General features: G+C 40.3%; 1 protein-coding gene across 1 annotated transcript; it reads right to left on the bottom strand.

Annotated features, from left to right (window-relative positions):
* Positions 1-526: 526 nt before the first annotated feature.
* On the bottom strand, positions 527-25,071 carry LOC149015735 (uncharacterized). Its single transcript, XM_089155144.1, has 4 exons — positions 24,074-25,071; positions 23,632-23,769; positions 1,602-1,841; positions 527-1,497 (listed from the first exon to the last, which is right to left on the bottom strand). The coding sequence occupies exons 1-4, from the start codon at positions 24,932-24,934 to the stop codon at positions 1,390-1,392; spliced, it is 1,347 nt and encodes a 448-aa protein (XP_089011270.1). The 5' UTR covers positions 24,935-25,071; the 3' UTR covers positions 527-1,389.
* Positions 25,072-25,864: the final 793 nt, after the last annotated feature.

The raw sequence follows: 25,864 nt of genomic DNA, 5'->3' as shown, positions 1-25,864 counted from the left end.
TTTAGTTGGGCTTACTTTGTCCTGCGCCTTTAGCATTGGAAGGCTTCCACTGGAGTGCTTTCTACCCAAAAAGGGGAAAGTTAACCCAAACAAAATTTTTGGACATCCAAGGTTCAAAAAGTCAGTCAAATTTCGGGTGTTAGTGGCCAACTAAACCACCGAAACCCTGAAATGTTGGCGATCGCCGACGTTTAAAAGGATTAAAAGGGGTTCGTTTTTCGTTCTTCGCTGGAGATTTTTGCAGAGAGAAGCAGAAAGAGAGAGAGGGTTCATTCTTCGTTGTTCACCGGAGATGATTTTTGTAGAGAAAGAGAGAGAGGAAGATGCAGAAAATAGTGGTGAGTTGCAGCGGTGAGGGCCGTGACTCATGAGTCGTCTCTAAGCGTGGTTCGTCCGGCAATTCCAATGATTCCCATTCTCAATCCTCTGATCTAGGTTTCACAAAAGAAGCAACAACAGCAATGGCTGCAACAGCAGAACAAGTGAACAACTCGCCAGAAAATGCAGAGTAATAGCGATTCTTGCTGACATTTCACCAATTCGGTGATATTAGCAGATTTGTTGATAAATTTCGGGCAACTTTTGGTATATTTCGTTTTGGTGGTTGGTTTCACGTTGGTCTTGAGCAACACACTGAATTTTCGCCAATATTTCGCCATATGTCGGCCACATATTGTTCCTTGTAGACATCCACCCAACTAGCTGGGATTGAGTTCTTCCAAAAGGACCATAATCAGTGCATTCCTTGATTGGTTGGACCAACATGATTTGAAGAGCCAAACCCAAAAACAGAGTATTCTTAAGACAAGCCTCTTGAAACAAGCAGCAGAAATTGACCAATCAGTTCTCTAACGGGAAAGAGCCTTTCTAGCTAGAGAATCAGCAACATGATTGACTTCTCTAGGTAAATAGGAAAAAGAGGGGAAATAGGGAATGTAGGAGCACTGATATCATTTATAATTGGGAGAATGTCTCAGGAAGGTGTAGTAGAATGGTTCAACATCTCCACCAATTGTTTGCTGTCACTCAACTCCCACCCCCACAAAGCATTACCCAATAGCTTGGATATGCCCCAATCTTACTGCCATAGGATGTGCAATTTTCTCCTACAAATACCATACTCATAACCCAGCAATTGAGAGTGAAATGAATTTAAATCTAAGTTTCTTCATGTTTGAGTGTGGTTGAGTGAAATCTTACCCCTCTCTCTCCCCTTACAGTTATAGGCTTGCCACCAAATACACAAACTTCATATATCCATATTTTTCAAGATATTTTCGGTGGGTGAATAGGAAACATCTCCAGACATGAGTTAAGCAATAAACCTGCAAATTATTACCAATACAACAATAGACCACGGTGCTGAACTACAGCATGCTCAACCATCAATCAAGCTGCAGTAGAGCCTAGTGTTTTACTTCCATCAAAGGAACTTAAAGAACTGATGATGGATTCATAAACCTTAATTCCGTTCATAAATACACTATCCTTCAGAAACTGCACACATAAGAGTCAATAGACAGTACAGACAGAATTAGCATGCAAGTATATGGAGGTAACTTGGGGAAAAAAGCATTTTGAGATCATTAACATCAACAAACCTCATTATGTTCATGAAGTAAGATTGGCATTTCTAACATTGGGGAAAAGCCGAAGGTGGGTATCCCCAACTGTCTTACATAGCGTGCGTCCGTCGTGGAGGCCAAGATTTCAGGCTTAGCAAGTTTTCCTCCGGCTGCACTTATAGCTTGCTTGAAAATAGACCACCATGGATTGGAGCCATTGGTTGGTGTCAATAGAGGGTGCCCCCTATGGTCTCTTGAGGGTCCTCTCTCACTAAGCTGCAATATGCAAAACAAACCAAAAGGTCTAAATTAAAAACAACAAATGGAGGAAGCTGTTCTGACATTCAGAAATTAAGAATACTGATATCCATCTGTACAGTGCACATTATATTAGTATAACATACATGTGTATGCATATGCATTAGTGTGCACATGTGCAGTTTTTTTGGGGTTTGGGTGGTGGTGGTGGGGGGGGGGGGGTATTTCAGCCCATAATATGGGCTTCTTGCAATACGCTTTTTATGTGGTGCAACTACATGTGGTTGTGTTCTGATTTGCGAACAATGAAAAGCCCCACAAGAGTGAAGATTTACAGATATTCTGGTTGAACGATTTCAGGTCTTGATTCTATAAATAATTAGAAAACCTTTGTCCCAGATGTATAGACCTTTTGATGAGTCCCTAGGAGTTTTAGATGAAAATTTCAGAAAACAAGAAAAATTGTATCAAAACAGACTAGGTAGAAATTAATTTAATCAAAACAGAGATTCTGATCTGCACAGGAAATTGGTCTACAGTCACTCTAATAGACAGTAAGAGTTCTTCAAAATCAAATGGATATGTGATGCTCAAATCGAGCATACCAGGTTTTATCCTACTGACAACAGGATTCCTCAATTCAAAGTTCCAGCTTTAACACAGCAATGAAATTGGAGTTTCAAAGGTCCCCCAGCAATTAACAAATGGTCACCATAGAAATTATATATAAGCAGCAGCAGCAGAATATCAATTAAAAAAAATGATTTCCAAAAAGGTTGAAACTGAGAACCCAATCTGGACTAGTTTTATGAAATCGATAAGGAAATTGAAATTTAAAACTGTAGATCAATAAAGCATTGATGTGCAGTTAAAAAACCAGGAATCTGCATCTGCGATTAAATAAAAAAAATAGAATACAGAAAAAAAGATATATAGTGATCTTATCAGTTTTATAGGTGTTAAGTGTAGGAAATAAAAATCAGATCAGGAACCCACTTGCTGAATGCTGAATCCACAGCAAAAGTTATAGCTGAAACAGATGCAACACCGAAAAGCCCACAGAGCCAGCCTCAAATCTCAATAAACAGACAAATTCAGATGAAAGCTTCTTCTTCACTCAAATTTGCATATAGTGATGTAGCTGTTGAACAGTAATGGCCACTGGGAGTGGGGGTGAATCAGTAGATAAAAAAATTTCCCTCAAAAAGGTTCTCTTCCTAGCTCACTTGTTGATGCATTCAACTCTGACCGCACCACATACTCTGTCCTCTCAAAAGTACACAAAAGCACAACCACACTAACAGGGGCATCCTCAACAACATTCAGAGTCCCTGACCCAGCTGCCAACAGCTGCTGTGTTAACTACAAAGAATCTCATATTCACCTAGAACTGACACTATCACACAGTGCTGGTACTCAACCACACTGTGCTGCTGGAGACCCTCACTTCTGGCACATAAAATCTATATGTACTGTCACTCAGGCACACATAAATTACTGCAGGAATTCAGACACACATACACACCAGCTTGACTGTCAAAAGGCTCTACTAGGTCTACACGCCCATCCTACAGAAAAACACCTCTAACAAATGCAGAAAAGCATCCACAACACGGAGAAATACATGTTTCAGAAGCTCTCCTATGTGCACATGGTAATGGTCAATTAGACCCCGACATCCACTCAATAATACTTTTATCCAACACGAAAGTGATAGGTCATGCCCACGGCAGATGGTGTTTCAGTCACACTAATGATTTAGGTAAGCACCCAAAATGGTGTCATAGAATGTAAGAAGTGCTACCTATTGGAGGTCACTTGCATTCATTCTTGTGTAAATACATGTTACTAAACATTAATGGAATATGGTAGTCCTCACAGTTGCTTACCTTATCAACTGCATGCCTCATGAGTATAAGATTCTTGAGTTCCTCTGGATATTCTTCAGCATTGGTCCTCCTTTATTCGTTCTCCATGCTTTGCACGTAATCACTGCCTTCTAGTAAACTCAATTATCAAGGGTTCTAGTGTAACTTTATCTGGCTAATCCACTCAAAAGGGCTACAAGTGTTACCATCTGCCTTCGTGCCATAACATTGTCTATATGGGAATTGTGTTCCATACTTCCATGAGCCTAAGTTCTACAACTCTCCCTTGGCACCGTTTTATGGAGAGTGCTCTAGTGATGAAGTGTTGTTGAATGTCCCTCTCAATATGCCCTTACTGGCCTTCCAAAGCTTGAGATAGATCCTTAGGCAGGTAGAACAACCATTCACAGAAAATGGAGGCAGATGTACACTCATTCTTGCAAGAAGCCTGCAACAATTACCGCAGGGCAATTGCTTCAGTCAGACCCAAGGCTGCCTGTTACCTCATAGGATCTGGTAGCCTTTGCTTCCTGATGGTGTTAATCCTTCGAATTTGCTTACGGTTGTTCATAAAGGAAAAAAGAGTTGTGCACAACATCCTATTTCTCATGTGGTGTCTTATGATTTCCTTTCAATTGTGCTTTCAGATCTTCCTTGTCTTCTATCTCCTTCCCTAGATCTTGTTTTCCTTCTTTGTGGCAAAAGATTTGTGGGCTTTGTTAAAGGGCATTTTAGGAAGAAAAAAAGGGACTTGAAATTTTGTGCCTGGCACCAAATCTTGAACTGGATATTTTGATTAGATAATTGAGTCCATATTGAACTCTTCTTTGGTTTTTTTATTTTGGTTGCAAGTCCTCTTCTATTGTTAAAAAAAAACACTGGAGTTCCTCACATCAAGAGAGGTCTGCACGCTACAGACCTAAACACCGCTAACTCAGGCCTAAGAGCTGCAAGAAACTCAAAACATGGAGATAATCATGAAAATAGCACCCATCCCAAGTGGATAGGCATGACTGCAGGCATCCACCACAGTTATGTGCTTCGAAAGTTTCAAGAAAAATAAACAAACGAAAAATGGCAAGAAGAAGAAGAGAAAATGGACTGGCTCTGATATCAACTATAGAATGAAAGTGAAGTCCAACATTCCTTGTGCATTACACGCCTTTTTATAGGCAAACTCTTACAAGGAACTCAAATGAAATGCAAATGAAAAGCACACTCAATAATGCATGTATGACATCTTACGCCATAGCTTGCATCATTATACAATATAGTACAATACACAGTAAATACCAATACAATACGAGGACTATTCTCCAGATAAAACAGAGTCATCTGAATCAGAGTCAGAGGAATTGGGAGAAGCGGCTTTGTTTGTGGAGAAAATAGGAAGTGCCCTTGGTTTGGTTAGGGCATGAAGATAAGAGGTCAATGGATTGGGGTTTGAGGGTGGTTCAAGGGATCCACATGGCCAAGAGGAGTTATAGCAGGCGGAGAGGTTTGAGACTGAGAAAACTTGGGGCAAGTCCAAGACAAATTGTGTTGCTGTTGGACTAAGTCAAGCAACATGTCTGTGGGAAAGTCAATATTATGTGGTGAAGGTGTATAGATTGGGAAGCCTAAAATGGATGAGGATGTTCCTGGTATGATTGGAGGGGACACCGATTGCGCTTGGAAATCTCTAAGGAGGTCAAAGGATGGATAAGAAAGCTGAGGTGGTGGAACATACAGTGGTGGTGTGAGATTTTTTTGGCATATACTGGGGAACTGGAGCAGGTGTGTGTAGCTGCGCTGCCTTTGCTAAAGTTGGGACTCATAGAATTTCTTCTCCTTTTCTTTTGTTGCCATTCGATGAGAAATGGCTTGAACATTTGGGTTTGTGGCTAACCTGATGAGCTCATTATATAACTGCTTAACCTTTGTCCTGAGGTACCGAAGATCTGCACTAGTCTACAATAGTTGCATTGAAGTATTCTCATGGTAAGAAAGAATCTTCTTGAGATATTGATTTTGAACCAGGGCATTTTCCACTTGCCAATTAAAGGCTGCTTCAAGAGTGGAGTTTTCCATTTGCTGTCCATCAGATGAGATGGTGTTTAGAGTAATTTTCCACACATGGTGTCTATGTTGTTCGTTAACAAAAGTGTTCGTGCTGGGGAACTGCTTGTTGATTGATGAGGAATTTCCAGCAGGGGCGCCTTGTGTCATGAAGCACAGGGGTGCAGTACTGGGAACTGTGTAATCTTTAAAGCTAGAGTTGGTTCACATGCTAGTGGCAGAGACTGGCAACAGCCAAGCGAACATGGCTTGGATGTACTATATTCCACAATGAATTGATATTTGCCAGGGTTATCACCAAGAAGGCCCATATTAGGGCATCCTTCACAGTATCGTGCCTAAAGAAGGTCACGTGGCTTTTAGGGAGGTCTCTTTGGTTCAACTGAAACTATAAAAAAGATTGCCAGAATACAGTCTGGGCAGGAGCAAACATCAAAGAATGAACGTTCAGTAGGGGAGCTGAGCTCATAAAATGGAGATCCATCAAATGAAAATGCTCTGACGAGAACATGGGGAAGCAACTTTTCCTAGATAGCTGGGGCCTTTTTGGGTTTGAGCAAGGACCAGATGGTCCAAGAGGCAGAAAATTTAGGGAAACTAAGTAAGCGTTTAGTAAAGGGAAATTGGTACGGTGTATCTGACTTGCAGAGGGGATCTTTTCCTAATCTGGGACATAGTTGACTTCATAGAGGAGATCAACCTTAGAACTTTGGGTAGAGGAAAGGGGTGTTGTTGTTGAGGAGAATGAAGATGAGGTAGAGAGATGGGGTGGTTGATTCAAAATGAAACATAGAAATTCTTAGAATCGTGTTAAACGGGTCAGATCTGGAGCAATTTATGGTTTCTCATGACTAGTGGAGTTCTAAAATATGCTACGATGGTGTACCCAATGTGTTTCTTTTCATAACTTAAGGAAGGTAATTCATCCGAGCTTAAAAAGGGCTATCAGCGATCATGACGCAAGCCCCCAACACTCAAGGAACTCTCATTAATTTCCTCATGTAGACAATCAACCATCAAGATTCTTAAGGAGCATATAGAGTAACTTCCTCACCCAAAGAGATCATCACATGCTACAGACCCAAACACCGCTAGCACAACCCGAAGAGCTGCAAGAGAAACTTAGAACATGGAGAAAATCATGAAAATAGCAGCCGTCACTAAGTGGGGCGGCATGAATGTAGGCATCCACCATGGTTTTGTGCTTTGAAAGTTTTAAGAAAAATAAACAAACAAAAAATGGAAAGAATTAGAAGAGAAAATGGACTAGCTTTGATACCAACTATAGAATGAAAGTGAAGTCTCACATTCCTTGTTCATTACATTGCATTAAATGCCTTTTATAGGCGAACTTCAACAACAACACCAATAAGCCTTGTCCCAACTAAATGGGGTCGGCTACATGGATTCTTGCCCTCCAATCAGTTCTGTTCAAGGCCATGCTAGATACAAGGCCTAAGCTATACATATCCTTTCTCACCACTTCTCCTAAGGTTATCTTAGGTCTACCCCTAGCTCTTCTAGTTCCTTCAATATGGATTATATCACTTCTCCGTACACGGGCATTTATAGGTCTCCGTTGAGCATGGTCGTGCCACCTCAAATGACTTTCTCGAAGCTTATCACTTATGGGAGCAACTCCCAGACCAACTCTAATATGATCATTTCTTATCTTATCCATCCTTTCTCAAATTCTTTTCTTCTTCTTCCTCTCTGACATCCTTTCTCTTTTCTTTATCATTCTTTTAACAGAGTTCACATGGTACCAGAGTTGTGGTGATCGAATCTTACAAGTTCTCACACCAAAATGACTTGAGTTTTTTTCCCCCATCTTCTTTGGCAAAGTGGTGGAGCTATCGCCACTGTTATGAGGTTCTTCTACAGCAAATTTTCGCTTTGAAGCGGCACTCTGTGCTGGTTTTTTGGAGCTAGTTTTAGGATCAGAGATCAGTGACTGAATCTTCATCAAATGCATAAGAATCGAGTCTCTGATTTTTTAATGCAAGGTTGGTGGGATGCCCTTTCTTCTGTCCAGGAATGTTTACTGCATTTTCACCATAATATTCTTCTGGGACTGGTTTACGGAAGTTTGTTTGGATCAGACCCTGCTGAGCAATAGGACACTCTTTTGAAATCCTAGTTTTGAGGACTGTTTTTGTGTGAATGGTTGATTGAATCAGACCATGATGATGTGCCCTAATTTTCTTTTCTTGGTTTCTAGAGAAATTTCTGCTGCTTTGAAGATTGCCCTATTCATCTAGATTTATTTGGTTGCTAGTTTGTGATAAGAATCCCCTAATCCAATACAAAAATTAATACCAAAACTAAGAAATTAACAAAAATAATCTTTATTTTATTTTTTTTCCTGAAAGATTATCTGGTTTTAATGGTGCCAATCACCCCTACAACACGCTGCTGCCTTCAGGCAAAAGGCTGCCCAAACACTCACATAAAGTATTCCATACCCTTTTCCTCACACTTTCTCCTATTTATAACCCCTAAACCAATAGTAATCTTCTCTCTCTCTCTCCTCCATGTGGCACGATCTTAGGACCCTAACACTATTGGCCCCTCGAAATTCACCTTGTCCTCAGGGTGAAGGAAAATTAGAAGTTTGTCTTTACATGTTTACTGCATGACCATGTCAATTCAGTGGCATGGATCTTTTCAACATTGTTCCCAATTGATGTAGTATTGTTTCCTCATAAAAATATGAGTCCATTTTCGGCCATCGCCAACGATGTGAGTTGTAGTGCGCGGGCATGCCAGAGTCCCAAGGACTCAAAGGAAACACAACGTGTGCATCTGAACTCCAGGAGAATGTTCGGCTCACCCCCTGCCTCAGCATATAAAGGACTTTGATGCCTTTTGGGAGAAGGCAACAAAAACCCGTGAAGTCCTTTAGGGTGGACTTTGGAATTACAAAGACCATCATAACTTCCATATAACTACAAACTATTAATACCTACCATATCTTCTCAACCTCGTCCAAATGCATTTAATCAGATTCTCCTTTGGCCCAATCGGTTAGCCTCTCACGATTACATTAACTAGGGCCAGCGAAGAACTAGTTGTCATCTGTTAGTTGAGAAAGAATAAGGTGAAGAATGAGGGAGAGGAGAAGATGGAAGCCACGACTTAGTTGTGGAGGCTCAGATTGAACTCTGAGCACTCCTCAAAATAACTTCACTATATATAGGCTAATTTACGAGTCTATTCAATATAGGAAAGCATCAACCAATTTCGATTGGTAAACTCTTAATTACCGCCTCTTTTTCCTATCGAGAATTAGCGCAAGGCACTAGCAAGGCACTAACTCTCGATGGATCTGTCCTTTCCCAAATAGCCCTTTCCTAACACTCCCCCTCAAGCTGGAGCACATATATTACTCATGCCCAGCTTGTTACAAATATAGGTAACCCTTGTATTCCCTAGAGCTTTGGTGAATAAATTTGCAAGTTGTTCTCTAGTCCTCACATGCTTGGGGGATATTATGCCTTGTAATAACTTCTCACGAACAAAGTGGCAATCAACTTCAATATGCTTGGTACATTCATGAAAAACTGAATTTGATGCTATATGAACCGCAGCTTGATTATCAAACCATAACTTCATTGGTGTGTCATCAATAATTCCTAATTCCTGGAGTAATTGTTTTATCCATACCATCTCGCATGTTACCTGTGCCATAGCACGATACTCAGATTCTGCACTTGATCTTGCTACCACAGTTTGTTTCTTACTCTTCCATGATACAAAATTTCCTCCAACGAATGTGTAGTAGCCTGTAGTCAATCTTCTATCAATAGGTGATCCAGCCCAATCAGCATCAGAGAATCCTTCAACATTTCTATGTCCATAATTAATGTAAAGAAGTCCACATCCTGGTGCTTTCTTAAGATACCTCTGAATTCATATAACTACATCCCAGTGTGATGTTCGTGGGGCAGACAAAAATTGACTCGCAACACTGATAGGAAAGGCAATGTCAGGTCTAGTCACTGTCAGATAATTTAGCTTCCCAACAAACCTTCTATACTTCTCTGGATCATCAAAAATGGTTCCATCTTCTGGCATTAACTTTAAGTTACATTCCATAGGAGTGTCTACGGGTTTTGATCCCAACATTCCTGTTTCAGAAAGCAAATCCAATACATACTTCCATTGAGATAAGAAGATGCCCTTTGTTGATTGGGCAACTTCAACTCCTAGAAAATACTTTTAACTTGCCCAAGTCTTTGGTCTGAAATTTCTCTTGTAAATAGGTCTTTAACCTATCAATTCCTAAAGTGCCATTTCCTGTAAATAGGTCTTTAACCTATCAATTCCTAAAGTGTCATTTCCTGTAATGACAATATCATCAACATAAACTACTTTCTCTTCACTTCGTTCGAGAGATCTGATCTCTTCGGACCTCACCGGGCCGCGCGAAGGGGTTTTGCCTCACATCAAAGTTTTTAAAGAATACAGAGTGATCACAATCACAACGAGTCATCCCAAATTCTATTACAACAGTAGTGAATCGTCCAAACCATGCTCAAGGTGACTGCTTGAGACTATATAATGATTTGCGGAGGCAACAAACCTTATTCTTCTCCCCCTGAACAACAAACCCAGGTGGTTGCTCCATATACACTTCCTCATGCAGATCTCCATGAAGGAAGGCATTCTTCATTTGTGGATGACTTTTCAAGAGTCACTTGGCATATCTCCATGAAGGAAGGCATTCTTCTGTTAGTTCTACTTCAGGTTACAGATACTTTGTTACATTTGTGGATGACTTTTCAAGAGTCACTTGGCTTTATTTAATGAAAAATCATTCAGAATTATTTGACATATTTTGCAATTTTGTTATTGAAATTCGTACTCAATTTGGTGTTCCTATTCGTACTTTTCGTAGTGATAATGCCAAAGAATATTTCTCTGATCCTTTTTGTAAATTTATGGCTTCTAATGGGATTCTTTGCCAATCCTCCTGTGTCGTAACTCCTCAACAAAATGGGGTTGCAGAAAGAAAAAATAGACACTTATTGGAGGTCACTCGTTTTCTCTTATTTGAGATGAAGGTTCCTAAATCCTTTTGGGCTGATGCAGCTTTCAACTGCTTGTTATCTTATTAACAGGATGCCTTCATCTGTCTTAAAAGGTGGCATTTCTCATTCTCTCTTATTTCCTTCATCTCCTTTATTTACTTTGCCTCCTCGCGTATTTGGTTGTGTATGTTACATTCGTAATCGTTGCCCAGGGATCTCTAAACTTGATCCTCGTGCACTGAAGTGTATTTTTGTGGGGTAATCTCGCACTCAAAAGGGATATCGTTATTATTCTTCTGACTTACGAAGATATTTTGTTATTGTAGATGTGTCATTTTTTGAGTCCACTCCTTTTTCTACTGAATCTCATAGTTTAACTAACCTAAATGATGATTTATGTATTTTTCAAAGTGTGTTTCCATAGGGTGCAGTTCCTTCACCTCCACCTCTGCCAGACATCACCAAAGTGTACATGCGCCATCCAAAACCACTAGCTCCCCCCTCTGCACCTTCGGTCTCTACCTCTATGCCGATTTCGTCTGTTGATCTTGCAAACGTTCCTACCAAATCTGACCTTGATATTCCCATTGCTTTTCGGAAGGGTACTCGTTCTTATGTTCAGTATCCCATCTCTAACTTTATTTCATATTCTACTTTATCACCTAGGTTCTCTACTGCTTTATCTACTATAGAGACTTATCCTATTCCTAAATGTTCTTGAAGCCTTGTCAAATCCTGGGTGGGTCAATGCAATGAACGGAGAATTACAAGCCTTAGAAGAAAATCAGACTTGGGATTTTGTGCCTTTACCCTCAAGAAAGACAGCTATTGGTTGTAGGTGGATATTCACTGTGAAAGTTAATCTTGATGGATCTTTAGCTCGCCTGAAAGCTCGTCTCGTTGCCAAGGGCTATGCTCAAGTTTATGGCATAGATTATGTTGATACTTTTTCGCCTATTGCCAAGCTTACTTCCATCCGCATTTTAATCTCTTTGCCGCTACCTACCAGTGGCCCTTGTTTCAGTTGGATGCGAAGAATGCCTTCCTTCATGGAGATCTTCAAGGAGATTTGTACCTAAAAAATGCAAATCCGACATCAATCATGGCAACGATCTTGAGAAGAGGTCATCGCACGGCTCAGTTTGGGCATTCTCTTGCACACGTCAATCTTCAAATAAAAATCACCAACAAGTGCAGCGTAAGGTGTTGCATCCCTTTAATTTCTGGAAACGACTCTCACACTAGGTACAGTTTCTTTCCTTTCTATAGAATCAACTGTTTGTACTAGTAATTCTTAGAATCGAAAGGAATAAGAGGACCTACAGCTCTGATACCATGTTAGTTTGAGAAAGAATAAGGTGAAGAATGAGGGAGAGGAGAAGATGGAAGCCACGACTTAGTTTTGGAGGCTCAGATTGAACTTCTGAGCACTCCTCAAAATAACTTCACTATATATAGGCTAATTTACAAGTCTATTCTATATAGGAAAGCATCAACCAATTTTGATTGGTATAAAACTCTTAATTACCGCCTCTTTTTCCTATCGAGAGTTAGCGCAAGGCACTAACTCTCGATGGATCTGTCCTTCCCCAAATTGCCTTTCCTAGTTTCCTAACATCGTCCAAGTTCATCATTGAACCGGGATACGATTGGTAAGTTTTTGTAGCAGCACCTTGTGTCCTCATGTCATAACTGACTTGCCCTTCAATGAGTGACTGAAATTCGGTTAGCACATACTAACCGTTTATTATATCGGTCAGTTGCTTGCTGGTGACCGTAACAATCAAATACTTCTCATCTTTTTAACACTATCATGACATACAATGACATCCTTTATCAACTTCTAATGTCCACACCCCCAACAATAGGTGTGGCTCAATGGAATAATTGCCATTTGACAGAAGTCATTTGCTCTTTATTGTTTGAAATGTGAGTCCCTAACCCTTTTGGGCTGATGTTGTGTAAATCATTTGTTATCTTATTAACCAAATGCCTTCATTTGTTCTAAAGGCGGTATCCTATACTCCTTACACTAGTCCTTTCTATGTATTGCCTCCTCATATATTCGAAGTGTTTGTTTTGTTCGGGACCACGGGCCTGGATTGCCTAAGCTTAACCTGAGAGCTATTAAATGCATGTTTGTTGGGTACCCTCGCTCTCAGAAGGGTAACCGTTGTTCTTTTGAATTTCGAAAATATTTTAATACTATTGATGTTTCATTTTTTGAATTTGTGCCACATTTACTATCTCCTCTATGGAAAAGGATCTTCTTGATATTTCTCTTCGTTATAACTCGACCTCCACTTCCTCCTATTCAAACTAAGATTACAACTATACATCAATGATGTCCAAAAAATCTATAGCCATTCCTACTCCCATGGCTCCTCCACCCTCCCCTCCTCCAAGTGGATTATACAGTAAGTCACCCTGCTTCAGACCTTGATGTTCTAATTCCCTTTGCAAAGGCACTTGGAGTTGTGACCAATACCCCATTTCTAACTTTCTTCACATACTGGTATTTCTTCCACTTTTCATGTTGGTTTATCTACCATTGAGACTCACCCACTCCCTAAGTTTATGTTTGAAGCTTTTCTGAGTCTTGGATGGATAGCTGCGACAATTAAGGAGTTGGCAGCCCTACAGGAGAATCACACCTAGGAACTATTCCCTTGCCTCCTAGAAAAACTGCTAGTGGATGTCGCTCAGTGTTTGCAAGGAAAGTAAATCCTGATGATACTCTTGCAAGGTTAAGGGCTAGACTAGTGGCAAACAAATATGTTTAGGTATATGGTGTGGACTATCTAGATGCCTTCTCTCCTGTGGTGAAGGCTTCCTTCGGATTTTGATTTCCTTAGCTGCTACATATCATTAGCCTTTGTTTTAGCTGGATATGAAGAATGTCTTCCTCAATGGGGATCTCTATGAAGAAGTCTATATGCAGCAACCCCCAGGATTTGTTGCTCTCGTGGAGGAATGGTTTGGTGCGTTGCCTAAAGAAGTTACTCTATGGGCTGAAACAATCACCATGTGTATGGTTTGTTCGGTATACTTCATAAGAAGATGCAACAGGGACTGATCTCCACTTGTCATGTTTGAAATGGAGAACAGCTGGTTGATTTATTCACAAAAACTTTGGGGGCTGAGAGTGTGAACTATATTTGTGACAAGGTGGGAATGTTTATGCTTATTCTCCAGCTTGAGGGGGAATGTTAAAGGGCATTTTAGGAAGAAGAAAGGGATTCGAGCTGAATTTTGGGTCGATATTTGAGTCCATATTGGACGCTTCCTTTGGTTTTTTATTTCATTTGGAAGTCCTCTTCTATATCTTATAAATAAAGCCGCAGACATTGGAGTACATCACATCAAGGGAGGTCTCCCACAACAACCTCTCTCAAATTATTCTCTTCTTCCTCTCGGCTTTCTTCTTTGTTCTTCTCTATTCTTCTAACAGAGTTCACATGCTTCAAATGGATGTAGATAGTAGAGCAAGGAGCTAATGGAACAACGGAACTGTGTAAGTTAAGATTTGTTGCGAAGTAGTTTACATATGAAACTGATTACAAGGAAACCTTTCTACCAAAAAAAGAAAAAGGACTACCAGTAAACCTGATGTTGGACAGAAACATGAAGAAATGGAGGCCAGAACACTGCTCACATGAACAGTGTCACAGTACCTTATTTTGGTTTTGTGTTAATGGCAATAAAAGACCTTGTGGAGCCCAAGACCAGATCATGTAAAGATTTTTGGAAGGAAAGATTTTGTCAATATGTGCGGGAATTAGGAGACTATGTAGTTCAACTTTTGATATAGGCTTCATTTCTATTTTTACTGTTGAGCAAACTTGTGAAATCCCTCACAAACCCTAACCCGGAAATCTATGTTGTAGGTCCAAAGACCAGAAGTCAAGGAAGAAGACAGTTGTGGGCCATCTCATTTGAAACCATTGGATCTGACCTAGAACCAATGGAAGTTGATGATGAAGATCCTATTATGGAAACCCTGTCTGACTTTTGAAAGAAGATGCAATTTGAATGATGATGGACTTAGAAGATGGACCATGAGTACAGTGTTGACACACTTGGAAGGTCCTAAAGAACCAGGTAAGACTCTTTCTTAAGTTGGAAAAGGACCCAAGTGGAGCTTGTGGCTTTCGGAGACCAAAAGACCAACTTCGGACAGGGATTCGGAGGGCTATATAGGGTCAAATTGAGGGGTTTTCTCCTACAAGTCAATCAAGAAGTCTAGTTTCAGGAAATACCTTCGGATTGAGCACGGGAGTTCATTAGGTACTTCAAATAATTCAACCCTCTTCGATACGCAGAATTTCACTAAACACTGACAATGTACTCAAGTAAGGGGCATCATCGTCAATGTCCATGGGTTTCGGGTCAAACACCATGTCTTCCATAAAGAGGGCCCACAAGGACAATTTCCATAACTTCAGGACATGGATCCACCCTAAGGGAAAGGTCGGACATGACCTCCTAAGGCCTTCAAAGATAGCAACATTGAAATCAAGGTCCGACTTCAAGGTCTAACATTGAACAAGTCTTTCTTTAACCCAAAACAAATAGGGTGTCCTGGCTTGGTTTAGGCTGGATTTCACATATTGTGAAATCCCACCTAAGCCTAACCTTCCTTCTGTGCCAAATGCATACATACCATATACATTGTTCAATTTATTCTCTGTCATATGAGTTGCCTAGTTTCATTTGGTAGAAATTTACCCCAAAGCTAATCTATTCTCTCTACTATTTCTTCTAGAGCCTTCTATCTCCCTTTGATAGGAGGGTGATCTTAAATCATTCCCATGATTGATCCTTCTATCCCTACTGTTATAGAGTGGATCTCCATACACTCTATAACCTTGGAGATCCACTCTATAACCTTGTGAATTCTCCACATGATGATTTCGAAGAGAAATCAAGTGTGATCTTCATGATTGTTATTCCTTCTAATTGTTTCAAAACTTCAAGCTTTTCATCTCCTATTCTTCAATCAAATGTCAGTAATCTCTCTTGTGTTGTATTGATCTACTCTTGCTATGTCTTATTCTTTGTGATTGAGATTAAGAAGAAGATGTTGCATCCTTGCAACCATCTCTTCTACAAATCTCCTTTCATTCTTAAGGTTTTATGACCTTCATATTGATCTTCGCCATGATCCTTGTGAAATCTTCATGAAGCCATGATCATACTTTTGGTTTGATTTCAAAACATGTCAGACTTATTCCTTGTTTTCTTACAAAAGACTTATTGTTATTCATTTCCTGTAGATTTTGAGAGAAGGAAGTCAAGATAAGAGCGAAGTGCCTTCATCTCCTTAGAAGCCTACTACTCTCCCAATTTCGAGGACGAAATTATTTTAAGGGGGGGGGGGGAGAATGTGAAATCCAGCCCAAACCTAGCCAGGACACCCTATTTGTTTTGGGTTAAAGAAAGGCTTGTTCAATGTTAAACCTTGAAGTCGAACCTTGATTTCAATGTTGCTATCTTTGAAGGCCTTAGGAGGTCATGTCCGACCTTTCCCTTAGGGTGGATCCATGTCCCGAAGTGATGGAAATTGTCCTTGTGGGCCCTCTTTATGGAAGACATGGTGTTTGACCCGAAACCCATGGACATTGACGATGATGCCCCTTACTTGAGTACATTGTCAATGTTTAGTGAAATTCTGCGCAACGAAGAGGATTGAGTTAGTTGAAGTACCTAATGAACTCCCGTGCTTAATCCGAAGGTATTTCCTGAAACTAGACTTCTTGATTGACTTGTAAGAGAAAACCCCATTCAATTTGACCCCGTATAGCCCTCCGAATCCCTGTCCGAAGTTGCTGAACTATTGCTGAGTTTTCTATTGAACTGTGCTTGGTCGATCCTGCTTGGTCGATCCTATCAACCAAGGAGCATCGACCAAGGCTGCCCAGATTCGAGTAAAAGATGCTTTTTGGATATTCTTTCCTCTTTTTAAGTGAAACCTCGAACCTAGAACCCTATTTTACTCATTTCAAAACCTGAGAACGTGGGAAAGCTCCTCTTAGGCTCCTCCTTGGCTTGGGTGATGATCTTCTACAAGAATCATTGTCTCTCTTCTCTAATCTCTTCTCCAAGGTATGTAATCTCTCACTCTCTCTCTAATCTACTTCTACCTCATCTTATTCTTGCTGTTGGGGCTATGAAGAAGGTGTTGCAATCTTGCAACCACCTCTTCTAGTGTCTCTTTTGATTTCTATAAGCCCCAATTCATTCTATCAATACTATGCATCTCATATCGATTCTTAACCTTGTCTTCCTTGTGAAATTCCTTCATAGCAACATGATTTCATCTCCTAAACTGATTCCTATTGTATGCTAGGTCTGATTATATGTTAATAATCATTCCTAATCTATGGCTTATCATTCTCTTGATTGAATCCCTGATTTCCCTTACAATTGCATTTGATTTCATTATGAAACTTGATGTTTAGCATATAGAACATAGGATTTCAAATTGGGGGTTTTCAATTGGGCCATTGGATTATGATAATACTTGATAGGTAGAGTTCTTATACTATTATTAACAATCCCTCCAAGTTTCGGATCAATCCGAGCTCCGGAAGACCGATTTCGGACCAAAATCAATTATTCTGCCCGATACTGTTCCTCGGTCGATGCTCTTTGGTCGATCCCATCAACCAAGGAGCATCAACCAAGCAGGTGCTGAATTGTGTTCTTCGCCATTTTGACCCGTTCGACCTCCGATTTTCCCGATTTCTTTTCTAATCTTTCATTTATGTTTGTCTAGGGTCTTAATACCATCTTTGGATCATTCTTTTGAGATTATTGGATTATCATCATCGCGACTTAAGGTAAGGACGATTATTACCATAATTACATGGATTATGTGAATTATGCCTCTATGTTGGAAACTTGGTAGATTCACATTAATTGTTGTATTTCTAATATCATATGATTGTTGTATATACTTCAAGACAGTAGTACCATGTTATATATCACTTTGGTTATCATGATTATGTATTCTTGTTAATTACATATGTGATTGATCATTCTATATTATATCTCGTTTCATATGATAAAATATTATTTATGCATGATGTGATGGAATTGAGAATGTAGTTGCATAGGTATGATTTGGGATTGGGGAATGTCCTTTTGACATTTTTGTCCTTGGACATCGAAGGGAATAGTATGGGATATTCTCCGAAGATGCCCATCAACACTTTTCCGGATTATTGGATGACATATATAGGGCTTGTCTAGTGGTGTTTGGCTAGGATGTCCCTGTCGTATCAGACCCGAATCAGAAGGGCATTAAGACCGAACGACCCGTGGTAGGGTATGGTTTGATGGGCGCTCAAGACCGGTAACCAACCCGTGAGAGGACATAAACCATACTACGGATACCTGAAAGGGGCTATATATTGGTAGGGTTGCAAATAGCTAGACTTGGGCTCAGGGGCGCTCGAAGATCGGTGAGTCATATCTGTGAGAGGACGTCAGAGCTTCCCGTCTACTATTTGTGGATGACCAATAGGGTTGGTGAGTCCGGTGAGTAATATCCGTGACTCTAATGTGAAGGATACCTGAAAGGATCCTGGGATGGGAGGAATGGACGTATCTGGATCTGACATGATATGACTGAGTAGATGACTTGCATTGGGCTAGGTTTTACCTTGACATGCGCCAATACTTAGACCAAATGGTGATGTGAGAGAGCGGGTGACCGAAACCCCAGCCATGGATTGTCCGAGAGGGATACAGGACCCAATTCCCCCGGGTGTTGAGTGACTAAGACTTACCTAAAGAAGTATGGTGCTATGACTTAAAGCATGTCTACCATAGAGACCAACATACATAGAGTTAGATTCATACATGCATCGTATGTCTCATATCATATTGTATCATGCTATGCTGTGCATCATGTGATTTATGTTATTGTGGAATAACCTGCCTTGCTGAGTTCTTTTGAACTCACTCCTTTTTGCAACATATTTTGTTAGACTTTTCTGTAGGTACTACTACTGTTGACTATGACGGTCAACACTCTGAAGACCAAGTTGGTGACTCATACCACACTGGTTACGGTGAACACGTTGATAAAGACTAGTAGTCCGAGATTGAGACTTATCTGGAGCAGTTCGGTTTTGCACTTGTGTGCTAGGGATGGGATATCGTCTCATTCTCTTTTTAACCTTTTATTTGATTCGTTGAGACCGTAGTTTAATTTGTTCCCTTGCCACTTCGGAAACTGGTTGTAACCCTTATTTTTAGTCGATCTACCTTCCGCTATTATTATAGGATGGGTTTCCCCCTTCTTTCCGCTTTTTGACTATGTATCTTATTGGTATCTTTTCCGCACTCTGATGTTCTTTTGTGATCCTTCTGAGGTCCTTTATTGACTTTTATTATTAAAGTAATTGAATACAAAGATGTGTTCTTGCTTTTGATTATGTTATTGTGCTAAGTGGCTATGATCGTTCCTAAACTTGATCGGCGGGACCGTGAATCACTCCCCCGGGTAATCCAGATAGGGTACCCCTTGGTGGATTTAAGGCGGGATGTGACACCATGGGTTTATTACACAGAAATAAATAGCCCAATTGGCTCAGGGGTCTAATACACTTGAACCACACTTGGACTTGAACCGCCAGTTCAATTCCTTTCTTCCTCCTTACTTCACCTGCGATCCACACCCTAACCATCGCCCAGATTTTCGTTGCTGGATCTGGAAAGATTGATTACAGCTCTTCCTCAACAAGATTTCCGGCGATCAATTTCTCACTTTCCTTCTCAAAGCTTGTCGCCAAATCTTCAATCACCAATTCTTTGCGATCTTGGACAAAACAACGTTGCAAATCACGCGGTAACAACCTCCAATGCCGGCATTGCAACTCGGCAAGTGCTGCTACTAACGCTTCTATCTCCAATGCCGGCATTAGTCCTATTCTGGAGCTAGAGTGTCCTGTATTAGATACGGAAGTTTTTTGAGTTTAGACATACTCTTTTTTATATGGAGTTGTATTATGATTAGACTTAGATTGATCCTTAGACTTCCTTTATTTTATTCAGTTGTAATACATTAGAGTTTTGATATACCTTTCCGCTTTGACTATAGAGTTATTTCCGCTAAACTCTATACTTTGATTTATTGATTGGTATCTTTTATTCCGCACTCTAATATTCGTTATGATCTATTTTGAGATCCTTCTTTGATTGTTTCCTTAATTATATTTATACAATGATTTGCTCTTGCCCTTGATTATACTATTATGCTATGTGGGAAGATGATTGTTATGAACTGATCTTCAGGGTTGTGGATCACACCTCCGGGTATTGCAGTTAGGGTACCGGCTGGAGGGATGTGACAAAACAGGTTCTAGCTCTCTCTCTCTCTCTCTATGATACATATATATGAATATATATATACACACACACACATATACATATATATGAGAAGTTAAATGAATGAAGTGTTGCTTTAAGAACGTCGCAGGTTGAATATAGTGGAGTACAGTTCAATAGCTGAAGAGAAACATGGAAGAAGAGTGAATAACTTATTACTTGGATACAGAAGCCAGTGGCACCAGAGATACTTAGCAACTGTAAAGAATCATAGGTTGCAACCCTGCAGAACTTGGGAATTGGAATTCGATTAATTTCCCCAGGAGAAAAGGAGGGGGGTGTTAGACTAGGAAATTTATTCTCTCTAATAGGTAGGGCTAAATTGGGCTTAATGTATCCGAACGGTTGGGCCAGTTATTCATCTAGTCAGTCAAGCCCCCAATGGTACAAACCCTAAAACCTGGAACAGTGCCAAAATCAGGCCAGTCCAGAATCTGATATGTTAAATAATTAGCCCAATCTGGATTGGGTTTTATCTAGTCAGGCGTATCAGGCTGCAATAATTGACACCGCCAACTATGAGGGTTCATGAGTAGGAATTCCACATCAGTTATCCTAGTGGACGCAAGGCAGCAATGGTCAACCCAAACCAGGTCTACTGGGGTCAGGGTTGTGAGGCTGCAATGTCTTGTAAAGTCCCTGCTTGTATATGTAGATAAGTTACAAGGTATTTTATATGGTATATTTTAATTTTTTTCTTCTGCTGCCCTGATGTGATTATTTGATTCCTACCAAAAGAAACATATGATAATTTGATTGCAAACTACAAGGGCTAGTCATTGTATCTGTGGTCCTACTGGTCAATAAGGTATTGCGTCCATCCTAGTCACACCACAGGAGTTGGAATGGGGTGTGGTGTGACATGAAGAGAAAAAGAAAGAGAGGAAATGAAGAGGGATCGGGGAATAAACTCAATAAAGGAAACAGAGATAAGTCAGTACCTTGCTGGAATTGAATCTGACTATCAAAGTCATGATCACAACTAACAAGAAAGGTTGAAGAGAGTTTTCCAGTCGACCCTACGATCCATTTTCTCTCTTTTCATTTTAATCGTTGGTGAGACCTGCTCATCGAGGCTAACCTAGGCACCCAAGGTAATGCCCAAGTGACAATCAGATGGCCAAGCCAGTGGACTGACATACATCCAGTAAGGAATGCCATTCCCTTGGCACCTTGCAGGTGCACAAATGCCTAAGTAACTATGCTCCTACCCATCTCTTAGGCCAAGTGGCCTGTCACAACGAAAATATTGGAACAAAAACCCAATAGATCTAGAACCGAATGCAAGATTTATCTCCCCGAAAAACCCAAGCATGCGATGTACCTGTATCAATACTCCCACCACTTGTACGACCATCCACACTCTGAAGTCTGAAGTTCAGTTTTGGCAACCACTGAGAAATAAGAAAGCAATCACCAACCATCTCAGTCCTTACATAGCTCTAATAGCAATTAAAGCAGTGTTAATTTGAACCAGTGAGATCCAGTAGATCAGCATGCAACAAAGGGGAAAAGAATAAACCAGGTTAAGAGAAAATTTAATAACTCAAAACGAAATATTTCAATTAGCCTGGAATTTAGATTGAATTGTCAGACCAATGGTAGAACAAGTCTGAAAAGTATAATGCAACTCTAATGGCCAAATTCAAATTCAAAAAGGTTTCCTGTCATTGTGGAACTTGAAATTCGGAAAGGAGAATAACAAAAACCATTGAATTAGACACCAGGGATATTCGATTTTAAATCACTACTTGTTTACGGTAATATTCAAACATTAATTAGAAAACTGAAAACCAGAAAACAGAACTGGAAACTAAATTTTGGAAAGAACAAATAGTTTCAGAATTGAATACTAACTTATTAGGTCCCACCTAGTCCCATCGTGAGACACCTGAACAATTATTATTTATTACTAGGGGCAATTGCTGACATTTAAGGTATCATAGACATATGCATACATAGAACAGAACTACCAACAACATCATTTGGAAATTGGTTCTATTTTTACTGCTGAGAAAAGTTGTACTAATTCCTGCTTGTACATGTGAATAAGTGACAAGGTATTGTATATGGTATACTATGAAGATTCCAACTCCATATTTATTTAAGTCTCTTGCTGCTCTGATATGATTACTCAATCGCGAACTACGACGGTTAGTCATTGCATCTGTCATCCTAGTGGTCAATAAGGTAATGGTGTCTATCCTAGTCAAGATGCACTAGTTGGACTGGGTGTGACATGAAGAGAAAAAGAAACAGAGGAAATGAAAAGAGGTGGGGGAAAAAGGGAAACAGAGAGAAGTCAGTACCTTACTGGAATTGAATAGGACTATGAAGTCATGATCAGTTGATCACAACTAACCAGGATGGTTGAAGAGAGGAGTCCAGTTGATTGCAAGATCCATTTTCTCTCTTTTCATTTTAATCGTTGGGTCCACCGTGCTCATATAAGCTAACCTAGGAACCCAAGGTAATGCCTAAGTCACAATGAGATGGCGACAGCAGTTGACTGACATACAACCAGTAAGGAATTGTATTGCCATGGCAACTGGCAGATGCATGAACGCCTGGATAACTATGCCCCTACCCATCTCTTCAGTCAAGTGGCCTGTCACAATGAAAATATTGGGAACCCCCCCCCCCCCCCCAATATATCTGTAACTGAACCCAAGATGCATGTCCCCAAAAAACCCATGCATATGATTTACCTGTACGAATACTCCCACAACTTGTAAGACCATCCTCACTCTGAAGTCTGAAGTTCAGTTTTTGCAACTATTCAAAAATAAGAAAGCAATCACCAACCGTCTCAGTCCTTGCATAGCTCCAATACCAATTAAAGCAGTGTTAATTTGATCCAGTAGGAAATTAGTTTGCAACAAGATCATAGGGGAAAAGGACAAGCCAGGTTAAAAGAAACTTTAATAACTCAAAACAAATTATTTTCGATCAGCCTGAAATTTAGATTGAATTGTCTGATTAAAGGTAGAACAAGTCTAAAAAATTATGATCTGATGGCCAGATTCAAATTTAGGAAGGTTTCCTGTCATTGTGGAACTTGAATCCAGGAAGAGAAAAACAAAAAATAGAACCAAAACCCATGGAATCATATAGCAGGGGATATTCAGTCTCAGACCACTACTTGGTTTACAGTAATACTGATATCCAATATCAGTTAGCAAACTGGAAACTAGAAAACAGATCTGGCAACTTACATTCCAGAAAGAACAAACAGTTCCAGGATAAAATATCAACTTACCAGCTCCAAACTACTTCGATCATAGGACACAATTATTAATTTATTACTAGGGGCAATAGCAGACGTTTAAGGTATCATACACATAAGCATACATGAGCAGAACTAGCAACAACATCATTTGGAGATTGACATGAGATAATGAAACCAGGCCAGAAACAGAAACAAAAATCGCATGACCAAAGGAAAAATATGACCTCATATGTTATGTTCCTAGTAGCAGGTGCCCACTCAGCAGCAATTCTTTTCTTCAAGAGATCTGGGTCCGCTGTAGGTGGAAGACGAATATCAAATCCTGCTTCTGCTTCTGAAGGTTGCACGTTCATCACAAAACCCTAGAGAGTTATTCTTCAATTATTATCCCTTTACATAAATGATTAGATCAGGGAGAGGGGAAAAACACGCACACCCCCTCTGCCTTGAGGATATAAAGCATAAACCTCGTTTAAGTCGCATTATACTCGAAAATTTCAATTCAGAAAGCACCTTCAAAAGACAATGAAATGGAGACAGCTCCCAAAGAACTAAAACTTTATGTAAACACAAGCAACACACAATTGGGCTGCAAAAGAGCTAATAGCAGAGTTACAGTCTCAAACTCCAATGCAAACGACAAACTTAAATGCAGCAGAAGCTCACCGTAGGAGAATGAGAGCCAGCTTTCAGATAAACAGGATTCACTGAAATAACTTCTGAATTCGCAGCCACTCCAGCCTTAACTAAATCGAACTGATTATCCCTAAACTGTTTAATAATCTCCATACTCTTCATCAAATTCTCCATTGCAGTATTATCATACATCCTGGACCCATGACCCGGCACTCCAACAGCCTTAATTATCAACCACCATGGAGACCGATCGGCATAAAACACCCGGAATTCATCGTTAGTCGAAGCCTGGCCTTCATCCAACATAAGCCCTACATTCAAATCCTCAAACTCCTTCGATGCTGCAAACATAGCAGCACCAGTAAACCCTCCAATCTCCTCATCCGGAACATACGATATGTGAATTGACCGAAGGGGCTCAAAATTGCGACTGAGTTTGAGGTTTCGAATTGCTTCAAGGTACTGAATTCCAATACACTTGTCATCTTGAGACCCTCTAGCGTATATCTTCCCTTCAGGGGTTCGAGTTGCAGAGAAAGGCGGGTGGAGCCATTTGGAGGGCTCAGCAGGTACACTGTCCATGTGGGAGTTAAGAAGGATTGAAGGGAGAGATGGGTTTGTACCTTTCCATGTCAAGAGAAGCAGAGGTTTTCCTGGTTCGAATTCCAGGGTTTGGGCTTGAAGGCCTATGGATTGAGCTTGGGAAGTAAGGAAGGAAACTGCCGATGCATAATCAGGGTTTGGATGTGCTGTTTTGATACGAAGGTATTGCTGAAACCGAGTGATTGGTGATTCTTCGCCTCCTTCTTCTTGTGCTGTTTTTGGAGCCAAGAAAAGAAGTATGACTGCAAAGACTGAAATCAAGAAACAATGGTTACAGTTCCTGGTCATGTTGCAGGTCTCAGTGGTGCTTGGTTGGCTACTGTAACTGAAGAACACAATTACCTCCACTAAGCTGACCTCTTTCGGGAATCATTCATTCAAACAAGCATATTTTTAACTGGTATCTTTCATATTAAAATCCGTCGTTTTTTTTTTTTTTTTTTTTTTGGTTAAATCCGTCGTTTGTTATGCTTCCAGAATAGCTCAGGTCAGCCAAGCCAGCAGATGCTGGATTTTTATCACCTCCTGTTGGTCCGGTTTCCTGTTGTTGGCCGTTAGATTGTGTACATGTGTTTTATTCTAATCTTATGGTCATAATTATTTTAACTCTTAACCACCTCATCCCTTACTTTTCTATCTCCTGTTTCGGGTGTCTTCTGTCTCCTCTTCACCTCCGGCAACACCGACTCACCACCAGTGAACAGATATAGACCAGCTGTGAACGGCCTGTTTCCACCTCCGCCATGCCGCTATAAATGTGTGTTCCATCTACACACATCTCTCTCACTCACGATTCTCATCTCTCTCTCTCTACGGCTTTGCGGCTCTTCTAAGCTTAATCCCTTCCTCTCCGCACTAACAACTCCATTATTTTTGTTTGAGGTGGGATGGGGAGAAAGCTGCATAGAGGGGGGGAGAGAGATAGATCTCTAGGTTTCAACTAAAATAACAAATTTGAAATCAAATTAAAATGGCGCTTCTTAGGGTTTCATTTGGATTATTCGCCATCATTGCTTTCATCTTCAACATTGTTTTGCCCGCCACTTAGAGTCGTTTGCTCCTGCACCTGCACCTACACCTACAAATGATGGCATTTATCTCGTTTTCCCTCTCTTGATTTGGTTTTGCATTGCCAATACTTAAAAAGACTTGATTTCTTTATACATTTTCGTGAGATTGAAGGAACATCGATAGATCAAGGAATTGGTTTTATTACAG

Source organism: Hakea prostrata, chromosome 5 (assembly GCF_041222555.1).
Source record: "Hakea prostrata isolate BN-2017 chromosome 5, UWA_Hpros_2, whole genome shotgun sequence".
Lineage (NCBI taxonomy): Eukaryota > Viridiplantae > Streptophyta > Magnoliopsida > Proteales > Proteaceae > Hakea > Hakea prostrata.
The sequence above is the reverse complement of the archived record's forward strand: the minus strand, read 5'-3'. Positions and strand labels throughout refer to the sequence as shown.